This window comes from Oncorhynchus keta, chromosome 4 (assembly GCF_023373465.1).
Source record: "Oncorhynchus keta strain PuntledgeMale-10-30-2019 chromosome 4, Oket_V2, whole genome shotgun sequence".
Classification (NCBI taxonomy): domain Eukaryota; kingdom Metazoa; phylum Chordata; class Actinopteri; order Salmoniformes; family Salmonidae; genus Oncorhynchus; species Oncorhynchus keta.
In genome coordinates this window covers 79,171,112-79,184,708 of record NC_068424.1, presented here as the reverse complement: position 1 = coordinate 79,184,708, position 13,597 = coordinate 79,171,112, and the positions used below count along the sequence as shown (strand labels likewise).

Genomic DNA, 13,597 nt, shown 5'->3' with positions numbered 1-13,597 from the left:
ACTCTGCCTCCTCACAGCAGAATCTGCAGAGCTGGGAAGATTGTATCCCCCATATATATAACATTCTATTAGTTGCAAGAATTTTGTATAGTAATTTATATAAAAAAAAATTGAAGTTTTGAATCCGGCGTTGTTTTACGTACCAAAACAGTACCAAAACTTAATGAGGAGTTGGTTATTTGAAATCAGCTGTGTAGTGCTAGGGCATGGGGGCCCGGGATAGGGACAGGGGGCCCGGGATGGGACAGGGGGCCCGGGGATGAGGACAGGGGGCCCGGGATGAGGACAGAGGGAAACTCTGCATCAGACTATTGTACAGTAGACAGTGTAAAGACAGATGCACAGAAGCGCCTCATGACATTATCAGTCAGCCACAGTTCTGAGGTTCTTCAGAACGCTTCTTCATTAAAAACATTTTTTTAAAAATGATTTGCATCCAACACGAGCTCAGTAACACGGGCCCAGTAACACGAGCCCAGTAACACGAGCCCAGTAACACGGTGGGCTCAGTAACACGGTGGGCCCAGTAACACGGTGGGCCCAGTAACACGGTGGGCTCAGTAACACGGGCCCAGTAACACGAGCTCAGTAACACGGGCCCAGTAACACGAGCTCAGTAACACGGGCCCAGTAACACGAGCTCAGTAACACGGGCCCAGTAACACGAGCCCAGTAACACGAGCCCAGTAACACGGTGGGCTCAGTAACACGGGCCCAGTAACACGAGCCCAGTAACACGGTGGGCTCAGTAACACGGGCCCAGTAACACGGTGGGCCCAGTAACACGGTGGGCCCAGTAACACGGCGGGCCCAGTAACACGGCGGGCCCAGTAACACGGTGGGCCCAGTAACACGGTGGGCCCAGTAACACTGTGGGCCCAGTAACACTGTGGGCCCAGTAACACGGCGGGCCCAGTAACACTGTGGGCCCAGTAACACTGTGGGCCCAGTAACACTGTGGGCCCAGTAACACGGCGGGCCCAGTAACACGGCGGGCCCAGTAACACGGCGGGCCCAGTAACACGGCGGGCCCAGTAACACGGCGGGCCCAGTAACACTGTGGGCCCAGTAACACTGTGGGCCCAGTAACACGGCGGGCCCAGTAACACGGCGGGCCCAGTAACACGGCGGGCCCAGTAACACGGCGGGCCCAGTAACACGGCGGGCCCAGTAACACGGCGGGCCCAGTAACACGGTGGGCCCAGTAACACGGCGGGCCCAGTAACACGGTGGGCCCCAACATGTTTGTTTTTACTGTATTCACTGTTCCATGTCAGTCTCTTTAAGGTTACTGCACTCTGACCTTTAGAGAGAATTTTAAAGAAGAATACCATTACTAGATTTGAACAATACGTTTATTAGGTTTTCCAAGTAAAACTGTACAGAAACAGTCTAAACAAGAATTCAAAATAAACTCACATTAAAATAACCTTAAATACAAATTATGCAAAAAAAAAAAAAAAAAAAACTACCCCTCCTTGTGAAATTACATTTAATTTCTCTTATACTTATTTACAAAGATAAAACACTTAAAAAAAAAAAAAAACTTAAAAGCCTGGCACCAACATATAATATATTGATTAATGTGCGCCTCATTGCTGAGGTTAGAACTGGTTAACTGTTGGGTACTAATAACTAGTTAATTTATGCAGTACAGCTAAAAACATGAAACATACGGTTAGTCTGTATTATAGCACAACATATTTCAAATGTATGCCTTTGTGAATTCATGTATGGCATTTTTAATAAGAGATTTTCTTAACATAAGAAATTTGTATTTACACTTTACAAATACATTGTATTATGGCAATAGTGGAGATAATTCTCAAACTAGAAAATGTCAAGTCAAGTTGCTCCCCACTTTCTTTTTGCAAGGATTTAAATGATCTTCCAGGTGAAAGCCTTTGGGGGGCGTTCAAGGACAAGAGGATAGCTGTCAAGATAACGTGTCATTCAGTGGACATACTGCACTGTATCATATTCCTGGTGTAGACACTAGAGACCCCTGAAGAACTGCAGAGAGAGTTCATAGCCCAGAAACATGGTGGCACTCATTGGGAAGCCTCGGATAGCGTTCACTGAGGCTCCGCGGAAGAAGACCTGGAGTCAGAGAGAGAGAGAGAGAGACAGAGACAGAGACAGACAATGAATGTATTATAAAAAAAAGAAATTCAATTAAACCTATGTTCATAATAGCCAACCAAACATCTAGCTGAAACCACATGGTTCAAGCCTATTTAAGCTTATTCAGGCTTTTTCAGGCCAAGTGCCTATCTTGTTAATGATTGTCAGGTATTGATAAAAATGTCCCCTCTCAGTCTCTCTGCCAAAACACAATTGAACAAGAACACCGGTGTGATCACTTGGAATGGGGATGTGACACAACACTATTGACTTTTAACTATTTTGTTACATCACAATGTGACCAAAACATGTTTGAATTTCCTCTTAATTAAGCCAGGAACAACCTTGGCAGTTAGATAATAACTTTTCTTTGGAACAGATCTCGTCTCGCCCTTGTGACTTTAACAGGACAGGTTGAGTTCACCGGAGTTGAACTTTTAAACTGAAAGGACTAAAGCCGACTGTCAGCGATAGTCTGTTGCCACAAAGCTACACCAAAACCACACATACTGGCTACTTACTGTACTCCTTTTCAAATTAAATGTACTGACAAATCAATCTTCAAATTGCTACACTCTGGGCTGGTTTCCCGTACAAAGATTAGTCATATGATTTGAAAAAAAAAAGCATGCTCAAGGAAGGATCTTCACTGAAAATGCTGCTTCGTCCAGGTCTATAGGCTTAATCTGAGTCCGGGAAACAGCCCGTGTGTGTCTGTTTGCTTACATGTATCCCCTCGGTCTTGTAGCTCTGGACGATGCAGTGGACAATCCCTCTGTATTTCCTAGCGTGGAGAGCGTCAGCCTGTAGTCTGCTCTTCACCACGTCAGCTGGAGTAGCCGTGACCCAAGAGATAGAACCTGTAGACAGAAACACGTCAGCTGGAGTAGCCGTGACCCACGAGATAGAACCTGTAGACAGAAACACGTCAGCTGGAGTAGCCGTGACCCACGAGATAGAACCTGTAGACAGAAACACGTCAGCTGGGGTAGCCGTGACCCACGAGATAGAACCTGTAGACAGAAACACGTCAGCTGGGGTAGCCGTGACCCACGAGATAGAACCTGTAGACAGAAACACGTCAGCTGGAGTAGCCGTGACCCACGAGATAGAACCTGTAGACAGAAACACGTCAGCTGGAGTAGCCGTAACCCACGAGATAGAACCTGTAGACAGAAACACGTCTGCTGGAGTAGCCGTGACCCACGAGATAGAACCTGTAGACAGAAACACGTCAGCTGGGGTAGCCGTAACCCACGAGATAGAACCTGTAGACAGAAACACGTCAGCTGGGGTAGCCGTAACCCACGAGATAGAACCTGTAGACAGAAACACGTCAGCTGGGGTAGCCGTAACCCACGAGATAGAACCTGTAGACAGGTTACCATCTAGCTGAGGTCCCAAATGTCATTCAGAATATGGATATATAATATATATTTTTTTTTTTATTAATTTTTTTTTTTTTTAAATAGTGGAAGAACTCACTTTAACCTGCATTGGCTAATCAAAACCTAACATACAGTAGATGTGACTATATACACAAATACATTTTGTAAAAGTTATTAGACTATAAATTACCGAAATTACTGAAGGTTCCGGTAACCTTGGTCACTACCAGTAGCTTTGCAACCCTACTGAGAAGTTGAATCATCCCACATTTCATCAGGATTTGTGTGTCAAAAGGAACAGGTTTTATTAGTAAATACAGCTCCATGCTGTGTACTGGGATGACGTGTCAAATCGGTTGCTTACTCAGCTATACCTCCAGTGTCAGTGGAAAGGAGTAGACTCAAATCAGAGGTCATTCAACTCATGAACTAAATCACATTTTGTCTTTGACCTATTACATATGTCCAATTGAAGTCTTTATCACAGCAGACTGTTGGGTGAGTCAGACCATGTCATCATTTATGGGTCACAATCTGCTGGGTGGCTGTTGTGGAGTAGGCCAACGATTGCATAATCAAAGAACGAGGGTTGGAGATGCTTTCCCTGGACCTTTTTAGCAGTGAAGGCATCACATCAATAAGATGCAGCAGGCAGCTGAGCAAAGCAACTACCCACAGATGCTGGTGTGCAGTGGAGGCTGCCGAGGGGAGGACGACTCATCGTAATGGCTGGAACAGAGCAAATGGAATGGCATGCGTTTTGATGCATTTGATACCATTCCACTCCAGCCATTACCACGAGCCCCGTCCTCCCTTAATTAAGGTGCCACCAACCTCCTGTGGTCTACAGCATAAATAAGGAGGCAGATGTGGGCTAACCAAGGCAGTAATCAAACTGTTACTCACAATGTGACTAATCCATTGGATTACATGACTAACTCGTTTTATTGTCATGTAATCAGTAACTGTAAATCATCCTCCCAACCCTGGGTAGGGCCTACAACGTTTTCAAGATGGCATCGTAAAATGGCATAAAGTAATGGCAAAGTTTTTATAGGTGGTAGACGCGGTTTTATAGGTGGTAGACAAGGTGAAGACAACTATTCAGCTTTGGACTTGACACGAAGACTGTAAAGGTGCCGTTCTACAAAATGAGTGCCTTTTGTGTGTGTGTGTGTATGTGTGTGTGTCTCTGATATTTTAAGCAGAAATTGTTCACAAATATTGCTTTTTAAAAGCTTGTTATGTTAAATAAAGTGCCCTTTAATATAGAACACACGGATAATTAAAATCAGTCTAATTTTGACTATGAAAAAGGCTTGCTAAAGTGCCAAAATTCTTCATTTTGACGTGTCACTCAGTGTACCACAGCCTTTTAGCTGAACGCTCCTTAGCAGATAACCCGAAGGAACGTTTTTATTTGCATAGCTAGACTACATTTTCCGCCAAGTCCACATAGCAGCAACACTAGAATTCCTGCATAAATTATGATTCCAATGGGGTTAGCTGTTAGTTTAGAGCATGGTGATAGCAACCAGGGCCATAAATACACATGAGGACACAGAGGTCCAGACCTCGGTCAATTTTTTTATAATTATAAAAACATTATAAAAAAATAGATTTTGTTCAAAATAAATTAAGACAATTATAGGTGAACATGTAAATATTTATCTCAGTGTTGATCAAAGCTCAGAACACTTAAATGATTGATCTGATTGAGTTCTAAACATGCCTGCCTCTCTCTGAACGAGTGGAATCATGGACAGTGGTTTGTTCGTTATGTTCACCTGCGTCTCTCTGAACGAGTGGAATCATGGACAGTGGTTTGTTCGTTATGTTCACCTGCGTCTCTGAACGAGTGGAATCATGGACAGTGGTTTGTTCGTTATGTTCACCTGCGTCTCTGAACGAGTGGAATCATGGACAGTGGTTTGTTCGTTATGTTCACCTGCGTCTCTCTGAACGAGTGGAATCATGGACAGTGGTTTGTTCGTTATGTTCACCTGCGTCTGCGTCTCTGAACGAGTGGAATCATGGACAGTGGTTTGTTCGTTATGTTCACCTGCGTCTCTGAACAAGTGGAATCATGGACAGTGGTTTGTTCGTTATGTTCACCTGCGTCTCTGAACGAGTGGAATCATGGACAGTGGTTTGTTCGTTATGTTCACCTGCGTCTCTCTGAACGAGTGGAATCATGGACAGTGGTTTGTTCGTTATGTTCACCTGCGTCTCTGAACGAGTGGAATCATGGACAGTGGTTTGTTCGTTATGTTCACCTGCCTCTCTGAACGAGTGGAATCATGGACAGTGGTTTGTTCGTTATGTTCACCTGCGTCTCTGAACGAGTGGAATCATGGACAGTGGTTTGTTCGTTATGTTCACCTGCGTCTCTGAACGAGTGGAATCATGGACAGTGGTTTGTTCGTTATGTTCACCTGCGTCTCTGAACGAGTGGAATCATGGACAGTGGTTTGTTCGTTATGTTCACCTGCGTCTCTCTGAACGAGTGGAATCATGGACAGTGGTTTGTTCGTTATGTTCACCTGCGTCTCTGAACGAGTGGAATCATGGACAGTGGTTTGTTCGTTATGTTCACCTGCCTCTCTGAACGAGTGGAATCATGGACAGTGGTTTGTTCGTTATGTTCACCTGCGTCTCTGAACGAGTGGAATCATGGACAGTGGTTTGTTCGTTATGTTCACCTGCCTCTCTGAACGAGTGGAATCATGGACAGTGGTTTGTTCGTTATGTTCACCTGCCTCTCTGAACGAGTGGAATCACGGACAGTGGTTTGTTCGTTATGTTCACCTGCGTCTCTGAACGAGTGGAATCATGGACAGTGGTTTGTTCGTTATGTTCACCTGCGTCTCTGAACGAGTGGAATCATGGACAGTGGTTTGTTCGTTATGTTCACCTGCGTCTCTCTGAACGAGTGGAATCATGGACAGTGGTTTGTTCGTTATGTTCACCTGCGTCTCTGAACGAGTGGAATCATGGACAGTGGTTTGTTCGTTATGTTCACCTGCGTCTCTGAACGAGTGGAATCATGGACAGTGGTTTGTTCGTTATGTTCACCTGCGTCTCTGAACGAGTGGAATCATGGACAGTGGTTTGTTCGTTATGTTCACCTGCGTCTCTGAACGAGTGGAATCATGGACAGTGGTTTGTTCGTTATGTTCACCTGCCTCTCTGAACGAGTGGAATCATGGACAGTGGTTTGTTCGTTATGTTCACCTGCGTCTCTGAACGAGTGGAATCATGGACAGTGGTTTGTTCGTTATGTTCACCTGCGTCTCTGAACGAGTGGAATCATGGACAGTGGTTTGTTCGTTATGTTCACCTGCGTCTCTGAACGAGTGGAATCATGGACAGTGGTTTGTTCGTTATGTTCACCTGCGTCTCTGAACGAGTGGAATCATGGACAGTGGTTTGTTCGTTATGTTCACCTGCGTCTCTGAACGAGTGGAATCATGGACAGTGGTTTGTTCGTTATGTTCACCTGCGTCTCTGAACGAGTGGAATCATGGACAGTGGTTTGTTCGTTATGTTCACCTGCCTCTCTGAACGAGTGGCATCATGGACAGTGGTTTGTTCGTTATGTTCACCTGCGTCTCTCTGAACGAGTGGAATCATGGACAGTGGCTTGTTCGTTATGATCGCCTGCGTCCCTTGGACTTGTGTGCCGGATTTGCAGCACATTCCCCACTCTCTAAAGCAGCTGAAAGCGTCCGCATGCTTCCCAACCGGAACAGTTCGGGAAGAGTTTGTGCCTATATTATGATGCCATTTTGTGACGTCTTAGTTAATTTTGGTGTTTTTCAGGCACACATTTTTTCTTGATGCATGCAGGAGGAAGCAGAGAAGACAGACAGAGGAAGCAAGTAGAGAAGCAAGCAGAGAGAGATTAGTCCAGTGGTTGCCAAACCTGGGGTCAGGGCCCAATGTGGGGTCCCCTGAGAAAAGCTGTACTAATGATATCAAACAAGTTAGGAACTTTTAAAAATATGATATGTTTCAATATTTTCACATGGCCCATCTTCCCTATAGGCCGACATTAAAATGCTATCAACATGCAAACAATACAGTTTTAAAAATGTCCTACATTTTCCTTTCTACCAGTGGTTGTTCCTTCTACTGAAGTTTACCCATCACCCACCTTTTAACACTATTTACCACTGATTATACAAAATTGTAAGTCATTTTCTAATAATTAATGCGAATGTGATAATACAATCATCTGTGTGCTTCATTGATATCTGGTTGTGCGGAGCTTGATTAGTAATGCCTAGGAATACAAATGTGAACGCTATGTATTTTGAAAAAAAGAGAAACTGTATTTATGTAAAGAGTTGATGATTTTTCACAAGTCATCATTGCAACAGACTGAACAGTCACTGATGCTACGTGTCAGTGTGAATCATTTCTCATATCCCCCCCCCCCGTTTCAGGGGTATAACATTACAATTGTATAGCTAATAGGCTACATGCTTGTAGATGGACTGAGGTGAATGAAGCTATAGCAACGAGGTGATAATGGCTGGGGTCATTTTGGCTTGTTGTTGCCGTTCTCCAAATAGCATTTTAAAAAGTGTTTTAAATTGTACAGAAATGCAGTAAATAAGCTTCAACTTTCCAAAAAAATATGTTGAAAGGTGGGTGGGTGGGTCTCCCCCATCCGGACCTCACTAAAACTCAATCCCTGGTTACGGCCCTGCTAGCAAAGTCAGGATTGTGATTTCGATGTATGTATGGGCCCAATAACCCTCCATCAGTACATTCTCTGGCCTAGTGGAAAACAAAACGAGGCCGCGGTTTCAACAGAACGCTCCTTTATCTGACCTAAAAGGCTACTTTCTATTTGCTTCAACCAAGCACAAACTAGCAACAGTAACATTACCATTCATCCGGAAAACACCTGCCAGTTACCTGCCAGTCCTCCAGACACCCATATAGAACAGGGATGAGGTGATGACCTCCCTTCAGAGGATAGCCAGCGACAGAACAACGCGTAGGGGATGAAGTACAGCGTGTACCCAGGGACGTCTCTCAGGACCATGGCCCCGGCTCCTCTGTAAAGCCCCCGGATCCCCTCGGTCCGCAGTATGGAGCCGATGCAGTGGATGGGCCCCCTGTAGGTCGGCTGGCCCTGGAGAGTCATGGAGCGCACGGCGATGTTACCGTTCACGTTTCCGGTCGTCCCGGCGAGGTTCAGGTTCTCTAAAATACAAAACAATAAACAAACAATAAAGATCAGGCTGTAATTGACTTTATTGAGTGCTCATGCAGAAAGAGGATAGTTTGGATTAAGGTTCAATCGTATGCGGAAGGAGGCTTTAACTATATACCAGAACAACAGGTGACGGTGAAGATTTAACACGTGTATTTTATGATGCCCTTTACTGTATAAAAGATACATGGGGCGCAACTCAAGGACGCGTGGTGTGTTGGACTAGTAACCGGAAGGTTGCAAGTTCAAACCCTCGAGCTGACAAGGTACAAATCTGCCGTTCTGACCCTGAACAGGCAGTTAACCCACTGTTCCTAGGCCGTCATTGAAAATAAGAATTTGTTCTTAACTGACTTGCCTTGTTAAATAAAGGTAAAAAAAAAAAAGTGCAGCAATTTCAAAAACAGTGACTGGTGACTTATCACTGATGTAGGACATTGACATGTGATTTACGACACCTTTTAGTTTATCAATCTTTAAGTGAGCTGGATTTATCATCTCATGCTAGCTCGTCCGAGTTGCTGTTGTGACATATGAATGGCAGTTGAAAGACTGATGGGGCTCTGAACCTGAATAGGCAAATTATACATTTTCTGTGGTTCCTTTAACTGTCAACTATTCTAGACCTTTGGGTAAAGTCCCACTAAAATGAGCTTTCTAAACCCATGGGTGCTATAGGCACTGTATCTTCTAGAAAGGTCTGAAAGGATAGTTAGAATCCTCTCTAGGTTTCTTCCTAGGTTTTGGCCTTTCTAGGGAGTTTTTCCTAGCCACCGTGCTTCTACACCTGCATTGCTTGCTGTTTGGGGTTTTAGGCTGGGTTTCTGTACAGCACTTTGAGATATCAGCTGATGTAAGAAGGGCTTTATAAATAAATTTGATTTATACTAAAGGAAATACCTGCTAAAATAATGACCTTCTAGAATGTTGTATCAGTCTTTTGACTTTACCTGCTAAACAGGGAAGAGTCTGCATCTGCAGTCTGATCTTAACCAGGTCGACCGGCGCTCCGAGTCCCACTGACATCAGCCCTGTCAACATGCTGGCCAGGGTCATGTCCAGCATGCCACACGGCTGCCTCTCGTCACCATGACGGAATTTGCTAATAGCCCTCTGTGTGTTGTTGAAGAACCCAAACACCACTGAGTTATACACAGTGATGCTGGCCAGTGGGAAGGAGAGACCCTTGAAGAAGCCAGCCACCTAGGATGAAGAAAAATACAAATGAGACGTTTTATGCAACAGTGTGTTCTGTAGAAGGTCCGGGTCCCAGTATACAATTTGGAATTTGGCAACTGGAAGGTTTTTCCACCACCTCCCTGCCAGAGAGAGGCTACATAGGGAGTATTCACAGCAAGGCTCAAGGATATTTGTTAAAACAAAAGCACAGTTGCTTCAAAAGTAAAACAAATATTTCCAGAACTGGTACAGCGAGGCCTACGGTATAATCTACAGATAAGAGTTTGTAAAAATGAATTTAGGATGTTATAATTATCTTTTAGAGTAGTTGTCGAGGTTGACACTTTATGTCCAAGGACTCCGCGGTTCTAAAGGTGAAACCGTACCAACAGCATGACGACAAATGGATTATCGTGCCAAATATTATCCCATGGCCTCCTATGGATTACTGTGGGACAATACAAAATGTCTCCGCACAAGTGAGTAAGTCGCTTTGGGTAAAAGTGTCTGCTAAATGTTATATATATATATATATATTTACATTTAGACGACAAGAGCAGTGACCTATCACTTACAGTTTCCTTTCTGTAGATTTGGAGGACACAGTGAAGGGTGTTCTTGTATCCTTTCCCAGCTTGTAAACGGGTCTGTTGGGTAGGAACATAGAATGGGATATGATAAGAACCTCAACATTCCTCCTACATAAAACAACGGCCTACACAATCTACAACAGGTAGGCTAGGTGATGTGTGGTCGCTCATGTTAATGTTACTGCAGGCCTATAGCCTACTAAATGGTAACTGTGTATGAGTAGATAAACCATTATTACAGGTTTGGTAAAAAAAACCCACAAGGTTTGGCATTAAGGGTTGATCTGTTGCCTAGAGCAAGTGAACTGAACAGTTGGGCAAGTTGAGGCTGCCCCCCATTGAGCCGTTTATTTAAAAAACATTTTTTTTTTACTGACAACAACCAAACTGCAAGCATTGATCTGTCTGGTTCCGCTCCATTGTTTAAATGAAAGAGAATTGCCTTTCAGACCTTAATGTCAAATCCCTGATTTAAACCAGATCGAACTGTTTCCTGGAAAACCAATGAAGCCTCGTCCTAGAACTCAAGATAAAACAGAGAATCTCCATTGAAAGTGGATTTAAGTCCAGGACTGGGCTTGATCAGTGTCTGGGAAACCCGTCCTTTATGTGTTGAACCGTGTGTCCTCGTATGTACCTTGACTGTGTCCAGCGGATGACCAACAATAACACTGGAAGCTCCTATTGGAAAAACAGAAGGAAACCACGTTTAGGAGGAGTAAGGAAGGATGGATGGATAGAGAGTGTGAGAGAGAGAGAGGGGGGAGAGTTAATATATAATGTTGTTTCAGTGGCACCCTGCCTAGAACATCCAACCCTCCTCAGACAATAGAACTACAGTACCACAGATTTCAGGGCAAACAAGAGAGAACAAAAAGAATCATATCCCGGCCAGACAGCAAAACACTACCACTGCTTAGGGGTCATTCTGACTCAACATTTGCAAAAACATAACTTAGGCCCATAATGTTCATAACTACAGTACGCTGCCTATAGGCGAATAACAGGCGATGAAGAGTGAAAACCGTTGCAGCATTCCACAGATACAGTATCATTATGCAATGTGCAACTACTATGCCCCTACTGTCCGTTTCATGGTAGCGCGCCTTGCAGAAGTAGAACATAGAAAAGGAGAACACTCAAAATAAATAGTCAAACATGTAGAACTGGTTATTTAATTATTAACTACATTTTGACTGGATGTTAAATGTTGAGTGTTTGATCAAAATGTCCAGCGCTATGTGAGCAATTCGATTTGGAAAATCTGCGCATGTTCCAATTATTCATACATCTACTTTTTTCTAATCGAACATAGATTAGACATAGGCCTACATGGCAAATGTATTAAAATAAAACAAATTATGATAAACAAAAACGATATGCAATAGTCCAACACCGCTCTAATCCCAAACTCATCCTCACATAAAACATCTAATTCTACAGCTAATTAACAAGTTAAAAAAATAACGGACACTCACCTCCAATCCACCCTGCAAGGAAGTCATCTAAATGAAAACAATTCATTTTTGATTGATCTTAATTCCTTTCCTTCTGTCACTAATCACCGGTGAACAGAAATCTTAAGTGTCTGGAATTCAACGTCGATACAGACACGCGGGGTAAGATATTTGAGAAGCAAAGTAACAAAAATGGACTTTCCTAGCATCTATGTAAACCTCCAGATAGGTATAGGAGGGTCTGTAAATAAACATAAAGACAGGGATTGGGCGTCTCTAAACCAATCAGCATCTAGGATTTATGTGTGACACTTGCCGTCTGAAAACAATGGGCAAATTTGTTTTGATGGCCCGGTGCCCCGTCTGAGTGGACAATTGTTTAAGGACCACCTGAAAAGCCTGGAAAGTACCAACTACTCTGAACCGGGGCACAGTGCCATGCATACTTGCCAGGAAGCAGTTCAAGCCGTGCTAAAATGTTTTTTTTTTTGCGGTTGAAAAGAAAAAAATATAATAAATACTGTAAACCAAGAGGATTTGCGATGCAAACAAAATATAAACTTCATTGGCCACTTACGTAATTATCCACATGGAGGAAGATTGATGCATAAAGCCAGAATTTGAGTACAAAAGCATAATGGAAATGTGGTCTAGGCTTTATCATATTACACAGCTTTAACTTTATCCACTTATTTGGGCAAAACAAATACACCCCATAAACGTTGTGCGACATAACTTAATGACAAAAAAAATAAAGACAACAAAAATATTTTCATATTTAATAGGCTATATACCAATCTAAGCATATATATTGTGAAAGAGGAGATAACATGGGTTTAGACACACCCTAGAGGTATTGCCTAGAAAACACACAGATAGCACTCAAAGATAAGAACCCATTGCACTGTAGGATGGAGAATTGGTGTCAGGAGTGGTAGCGACACCTGTGAACCTCAAGACTCATTCAGAAAAAAAGCAGTACTATAAAAACCTACACTTTAATTAGATTTCAAATTTAGTGAGAAAGTATTCAGAACACTTGACTTATTCCACATTTGTTTACTTTAATTTTTGGTTGCGATAGAGACGTGAAAGCAACATTAACATATTCATTATAACTTGTACATTCCATTTGAAATCAATCAAAAGCTTTAAAATAAAGGCCAATATTTTAGTGTCCATTTCTTGTTGTTGAACCCTCTGGGTTGAAATGAAACAATATCTGTTGATGACTTCTCTAATGAAACAATATCTGTTGATGACTTCTCTAATGAAACAATATCTGTTGATGACTTCTCTAATGCAACAATATCTGTTGATGACTTCTCTAATGCAACAATATCTGTTGATGACTTCTCTAATGCAACAATATCTGTTGATGACTTCTCTAATGCAACAATATCTGTTGATGACTTCTCTAATGCAACAATATCTGTTGATGACTTCTCTAATGAAACAATATCTGTTGATGACTTCTCTAATGCAACAATATCTGTTGATGACTTCTCTAATGCAACAATATCTGTTGATGACTTCTCTAATGCAACAATATCTGTTGATGACTTCTCTAATGCAACAATATCTGTTGATGACTTCTCTAATGCAACAATATCTGTTGATGACTTCTCTAAT

At 42.9% G+C, this 13,597-nt stretch overlaps 1 protein-coding gene across 50 annotated transcripts; it reads right to left on the bottom strand.

The window, feature by feature from the left end:
- Positions 1 to 1,295: 1,295 nt before the first annotated feature.
- Positions 1,296 to 12,189, bottom strand: LOC118372905 (solute carrier family 25 member 48-like). Of its 50 annotated transcripts, none has more exons than XR_008133703.1 (8): positions 7,118 to 7,929; positions 6,694 to 7,064; positions 6,321 to 6,534; positions 5,842 to 6,267; positions 5,628 to 5,788; positions 5,461 to 5,515; positions 2,851 to 5,407; positions 1,296 to 2,100 (listed from the first exon to the last, which is right to left on the bottom strand). XR_008133703.1 is itself a non-coding variant. In XM_035758940.2 (7 exons), exons 1-7 carry the CDS (start codon positions 12,030 to 12,032, stop codon positions 1,996 to 1,998), a joined length of 945 nt encoding a protein of 314 aa, XP_035614833.1. In that variant the 5' UTR covers positions 12,033 to 12,189; the 3' UTR covers positions 1,341 to 1,995. The 50 variants fall into 50 exon arrangements, 1 of the variants encoding a protein (XP_035614833.1); XR_008133674.1 differs by having other exon boundaries at positions 2,851 to 5,354; XR_008133701.1 differs by having other exon boundaries at positions 2,851 to 5,515; positions 5,628 to 5,680; positions 5,736 to 5,788.
- Positions 12,190 to 13,597: the final 1,408 nt, after the last annotated feature.

Coding starts and splice junctions, on each gene's coding strand:
- LOC118372905 (XM_035758940.2), bottom strand. CDS start 12,032: ATGAATTGTTTTCATTTAGATGACTTCCTTGCAGGGTGGATTGGAG. Junction 8,730..9,689: donor GACTCTTCCCTGTTTAGCAG/GTAAAGTCAAAA, acceptor TTTGTATTTTAG/AGAACCTGAACCTCGCCGGG. Junction 2,985..8,438: donor GGTGTCTGGAGGACTGGCAG/GTAACTGGCAGG, acceptor TTCTGTCTACAG/GTTCTATCTCTTGGGTCACG.